Source organism: Lutra lutra, chromosome 8 (genome assembly GCF_902655055.1).
Source record: "Lutra lutra chromosome 8, mLutLut1.2, whole genome shotgun sequence".
Classification (NCBI taxonomy): Eukaryota; Metazoa; Chordata; class Mammalia; order Carnivora; family Mustelidae; genus Lutra; species Lutra lutra.
In genome coordinates this window covers 89,951,017-89,957,285 of record NC_062285.1, presented here as the reverse complement: position 1 = coordinate 89,957,285, position 6,269 = coordinate 89,951,017, and the positions used below count along the sequence as shown (strand labels likewise).

Below are 6,269 nucleotides of genomic sequence, written 5' to 3'. Positions count from 1 at the left end.
AATCTATCAACTTATAAAAAATGATAATAAATAAAACATGATCATATGGGAATTATCCAAGGAGTACAAGTTTTATTTAACACTGAAAAATCATAATGCCATCTATCATATTAATGAATGTAAGAGAATATCTACATAAACATCTCAAGAGATACAGAAAATTTATATAACAAAATTCAATTTTCACTCATGGTAAAAGTCTCAATCAACAGGAATAGAAGGGAATTTCCTCAACATGATAGATCTCCAAAAACCTGCAGAAGACCTCACATTTGAGTGGAAAAACTAAATAACTTTTTTTTGTAACACAGGAAACAAGGATGACTCCTATCACTCTCTTCAACATTGTACCAGAGGCCCTAAGCAGTACAATAAAGCAAGAGGAAAAAATGAAGAAAAGGAAGTAAATCTTTCTATATCTTTTTTTTAAGATTTCATTTACTTATTTATTTATTTGGGAACACTTAAAACTCCATAAGAAAACAGACAAACCCAGTTTTAAAAAAGGTTGAATGAGGGGTGCCTGGGTGGCTCAGCTGGTTAAGCATCTTCCTTCAGCTTAGGTCAAGATCCCCGGGGCCTGGAGTCCTGGATTCAAGCCCTGTGTTGGACTCCCTGCTCAGTGGGGAGCCTGCTTCTGCTGCTCCCCCTGCTTGTGCTCTCTCACTCTTTCTCTCTATCTCTGTAAAATAAATAAAATCTTCTTTAAAAAAATAAAATAAAAAGTAAGAAAGACTGAATGCACACTTCAATGGGCAAAAAAACTAAACGGACACTTCTCAAAAGAAGATACACAAATGGCCAATAAACACATGAGAAGGTGCTCAATGTTATTACTTTTCAGGAAAATGCAAACCTAAAAAACAATGAGATACCATTACACACACACCATAATGGCTGAGTTTTAATAAACAGACAATATCAAGTACTGGCAATGATATAGAGCAACTAAAACTCTCATATGTTGTTACCAGGAATGCAAAATGTTGCAACCACTCTGGAAAACCAACTAGAAGTTTCTTATCAAATTAAACATGCACTTACTTTAGGACTCAGCTATCAAATTCCTAGGTATTTAATAAACAAAAATAAATGAAAACACCTGTCCACACAGAAACCTGCGTGTAAGTACTGATGACAGGTTTTTTCACAATAGCCGAAAATAGGGAAGACATGAAATGTCCATAGGTGGATGAACAAATTGTGGTTTATTAGTACAATGGGATACAACTCAGCAACATAAGGAACAAACTACTGACACATGAAAGAATACAGATTAATTTCCAAAACATGCTGAGCAAAAGAAGTCAGATACAAAAGAGTCCATGATTACGAAATTCCACAACAGGCAAAACTAATTCATAGTGACAGAAAGTGTAACACTGGTTGTCTGAGGCCAGGTGGATAGTGAGAGGGAAGAAAGGAGCTTTTACAGGCAATAGAAATGTCCTATATCTTTGACCTGATGGTGTTTCAGAAATGTATACATTTGCTAAAAACCCACTGACCTCATGACTTACAATGTGTGCATTTTATTGCATGAAAGAATTACTAAATAAAGTTGATTTTTAAAATGTCGAGGTCAGGAGGCACCTGGGTGGCTCAGCCCATTAAGTGGCCAACTCTTGGTTTTGGCTCAGTATCCTGAGATGGAGCCCGGGGTAGGGTTCTGCGCTCAGCATGGAGTCTGGTTGAGATTCTCTCTCCTCAACCTCTGCCCCTCCCACCTCTCACACTTTCTCTAAATAAGTAAATAAATAAATAAATAAGTACTTATAAAGTAAAACAAAACAAAATGTCAAGGTCAAGAAGACAAAGGAACCTGAGGAATTCTCCGAGATTAAAAAAGACGAAAGTGACATCACAACTAAATGTATCCCATGATCCTGCACATTATCAGGACAGTTGACAAAATCTGAATACGGGTTATAGACAAAATAACAGTACTCGGGGCGCCTGGGCGGCTCAGTGGGTTAAGCCTCTGCCTTTAGCTCAGGTCATGATCTCAGGGTCCTGGGATCAAGCCCTACATCTTCTCCCTCTCTCTCTGCCTCTCTGCCAGCTTGTGATCTCTGTCTCTGTCAAATAAATAAATTAAATATTTTTTTAAAAAATCACAGTACTCTATCAATGCTAAATATCCTGATTTTAATAATTCCACCATGGTTATACAAGACAAAGTATTTGTTCTTATAAAATATTTAGACAAAGGGACATAAAATCCACAATTAATTATCAAATGGAACGGCAAGGGAGCAGGGGAGAGAGAACTGTAAAGCACAGAAAGAACAAAATATTAACAATGGTAACTATGTGCAGAGGTTATATGAGAGTTTTTATACTATTGTTTCAACTATTAAGGAGGAATGAAATTATAGCAAAGTAAAAACATTTTAATGCAAGATGATTATCTAGATGGGGGAAGGGAGGCAAAATAACTATTTTTTAATTCTTAATTGTGCCATCTCTCAAACCTGGAGGCTACTGAAATTATTTATCCAATTTATCCTATTAATAAGGAAAAGACCCAGGCTATCAATAAGAAAAAGAACAGGCTACCAGAGTTGTCTACGTGATTCTATGGGTGGTTTAGGGAAAGAGAAAGGGAATTTCTCAGGGCCATTAAAGAGAGGGGAAACCTCTCCAAAGATAAAAGCATGCACTCTCCCTCAAGAAGACAGATGGCATCTAATCTCTTAAATCATAGTCCAAAAGAACATTTCCTTCCTTTTCCTACTCATCTCTGTTTCCCCAGTAAATTAAGTCTTACTAGCAAAAACATTAGTTTGTAAGTATTCACAAATTATCACAGAAACAAACAAACAAACAAATGACAGGTTCCATTGCACCTTTCCTTCTTGTACCTATCGAAATAGGCAGAGAAAACATCATCAATTCTTTCCTCACAGATACAATTGTAGGTCTTAGAGCACTCAATAGTTGCTGTTCTTGTTGAGCTTAAAAATGCACATTGTCCTCTTCCAGAAGAATTCATGAATGTATAGTTACTGTAGAATAGAAAACACACAGGGTCAGCTGTTTAGGGATGTCTGGGTGGCTCAGTCAGTTAAGCGTGTGCCCTCGGCTCAGGTGTGATAGGTTCCCTGCTCAGTGGACAGTCTGCTTCTCTCTCTTTCTCCCTCTCTCACTCACTCTTGCTCTATCTCTAAATAAAATCTTTTAAAAAAACTAAAACCTTCTTGAATAAATTTATGAGCTGGCAAGAAGCAAATTCATGCTCAGGCTAAGGTTAAGTAAAGGTGGGAACCTAGAAGTGTAAGTGAAGGACTGAAGTCATTTTTTCCCTTCATTTATACACTAGATTAAATATGAATTCCACTCAGGTTTCCATAGGAAAACCTACAAAGAGTTGAGACCCTGAAAATGTATCTTCAACATACACTACCCTTGAAAAGTCTTGAACCTTGGACTTAAGCAGAAGAGAAAATGAATAATCCCACCTAAGAATCCAAAATTACCAACTATCCCACATGCAATTTGTATTTGCTGTATTATTTGAATATCCAAATCTCCTACAGAAATAAATAAATAAATAAGTAGATGATAGATAGATAGATAAGATAAATGAAACTAAGTAGCTTGGGAGGCATGGGCAGAAAGCATGAGATGTGTTCAATATGTATAGATGAGGAAGTGAGACGTGTCAGGTATAGATACTGTAAGGAGAGGATGTGCCTGCTGAACACAGGAAAAGAAGAAAGAACCAAGTAGCACTACATGTCTCACTCAAAATACACATTATGCACATAGAAACATCCATGAGGTCTTACTTCACCTCCTACTGGTGACACTCATACTGGCCCTCTGCCAAACAAACTCAAAAAAAAAATCCTTAGCTAGCTCATCAGGATCACTGAAAACCTGCAGCTGTCCCCACCCTTACATGTTCCCACATCTCCCTACTAGAGCAAATGTGCATGCTAGTCATAGAACCTTCTGTTTGTTGAGCCCCATTGCTCAAAACTCAAGTGATAGCCTAGAAACCACACCACTGTCAGGAAAGGGGGATGCAGAAGAGTCAGGCCAATCTGAAGATTATGTAACCAGGATTCAGGTGATCTTTTCACCCATTTGCTCCTTATCCTGAGTGTGATGACTGATGCTATCCCAACCCATTCTGATAAGCTATCCCATTTCTTTCCCCTTGCATCAGGCTACTTGTTCTAAGTTGATTTAATTAACTATATAATTTGAGCATCTTAATTTGGCCTGGCGTTTCTGTTCTGGGCCTCTGAGCTGTTTGCCTGGAAGTGACTCACAGGCCAGGACTGCATCAAGATAACTTCCTGCATGACATCTCTTGTAAGTTTGCTGCCACCTTCATCTCAGTCCTCAAATAATTCCCACAGCAGCTCAAAAAGAAAAAAATCCCTAAACGCTACAAAGAAAATGACACCAGGAACAAAAGCCAGCAGAAACCATAGAGCAGGGGCGCCTGGGTGGCTCAGTGGGTTAAAGCCGCTGCCTTCGGCTCAGGTCATGATCCCAGGGTTCTGGGATCGAGCCCCACATCGGGCTCTCTGCTCAGCGGGGAGCCTGCTTCCCTTCCTTTCTCTCTGCCTGCCTCTCTGCCTAAAAAAAAAAAAAAAAAAAGAAAGAAAGAAAGAAAGAAACCATAGAGCAGACCCACAAAACTTCAAAGATTAGAATTATCAGATACCAAATTTAAAATAAGTATGTTTGATATCTTTCAAGAAATAAAAGACACCTTGAAAATGTAACTAGCAAGATTTAAAAACTTAAACCAGAATCCCTGGAAATACGAAGTATAAAAGTTAAGATTTTTTTAAAAAATCATTGAACACTCTAACAGAATATTATAACTAAATGGAAACCCAAGAGTTTACAAAATGCTGCACTTCAGAATAAAACTATGGGGATGCCTGGATGGCTCAGTTGGACAGCAGGTAACTCTTGATCTCAAGGTCATAACTTTGAGCCCCACACTGGGTGTAGTGATTAGTTAAACAAACAAAGAAACAAACCACAAAACAAACAAAAAAAACTATAGTGAAGGCATATGTATGTATGTGTGTGAATACACACTTATATTTATATTTATAAATAATATAAACTAGTAATATACAGATTGTATGATGGTGTTATGACCTGATAAACCCCAAACAAATTAAAAATACCGTAAGTCAAAAACGCATGTAATAAACCCACCCTACTAGCTTAGCCTAGTGTACCTTAAATATGATCAGAACACTTGTGTTTGCCTATAGTTAGGCAAAGTCATCTCACACAAAGCCCATTTTATAATAACGTACTGAGCATCTCCTATGATTTACTGAATACTACACTGAAAGTGAAAACCAGAGTGGCTGAATGGGTATAGGATAGTTTTAAGGGTACTGGGCTGCTGATCCTCGTGATCATGTGGCTCACCATGAGCTCCAGCTGCCACCACCCCGCATCACAACAGAAGTTCATACCGCACATCAGCCCAGGGAAAGATCAAATTAAAAATTCAAAGTACAGTTTCTACTGAATGCATATTGACTTCACCATTGTAAATTAGAAAAACTGTAAGTCAAGCCATTGTTAGTCAGGGACCATCTATAAAGAAGTTTCAAATGAACTTTAGGGATCCTAAAGTTCTTAATTTGTGACTGTGGGAGGGATCACTATAGCTGAGTCAGGATGGTCCAATACCGTCATATCACTTTATGATTTGGGTTTGGTTTGTGTACCTCATAATGCATACTTCTGAGCATGTGTTTAGCATCAAAATTTTGTTCATAATTTGTACATTTCTCTTTCTTTTTCATTATACTTCCTAAAACATTTTCTTCATCATTCTACTTATTCTTACCAATGACCTCTGTGTGAAAACCATGCGATATAAGAGATTCTTTTTAGATACAGTCCTCCCAACCCCAGCACAAATGTTTGGAGCCTGAATGCATTCCAGAGACTTACATCCCAAAAGGTGGGCCAATGTTAATCCATTTCCATTTTTGTTCTCTATCATCATATGATAATCCAATCCAGTAGTTATTCCTATAAATTTGGGATTGAATAAAGGCCTGTAAGGAAACAAAACATATCATGTGACTAGCCCCATCTGCTAGATGAATGAAAAGGAGGAAGGTGAAGTTCCCAGCTGTTTCTTGGGACAGTACTCTGCTACACACCACACCACCCCTCATCTCTACTTCCTAGAAAACCCTCCCTCCCCTCCACCATCCTTGTGCCTTTATTTTCCAAAGTAAGTTTTTCCTCAAAGATTATTTACTTAATGT

At 37.9% G+C, this 6,269-nt stretch overlaps 1 protein-coding gene across 5 annotated transcripts in view; it reads right to left on the bottom strand.

Annotated features, from left to right (window-relative positions):
• Positions 1 to 528: 528 nt before the first annotated feature.
• The window catches only part of LOC125107120 (protein mago nashi homolog), a 31,861-nt gene continuing 26,120 nt past the window's right edge, over positions 529 to 6,269 (bottom strand). For 2 of the 5 annotated variants that reach the window (XM_047741859.1, XM_047741855.1), the window contains 3 exons: positions 5,947 to 6,053; positions 2,850 to 3,008; positions 605 to 674 (listed from right to left, as the gene is read on the bottom strand). In XM_047741859.1, coding sequence (XP_047597815.1) covers positions 620 to 674; positions 2,850 to 3,008; positions 5,947 to 6,053 — 321 coding nt within the window. In that variant the 3' untranslated portion in view covers positions 605 to 619. Of the gene's footprint in view, positions 675 to 825; positions 857 to 1,735; positions 3,009 to 5,946; positions 6,054 to 6,269 lie in introns of those variants that run through there. The other 3 variants (XM_047741858.1, XM_047741857.1, XM_047741856.1) reach the window with 3 other exon arrangements.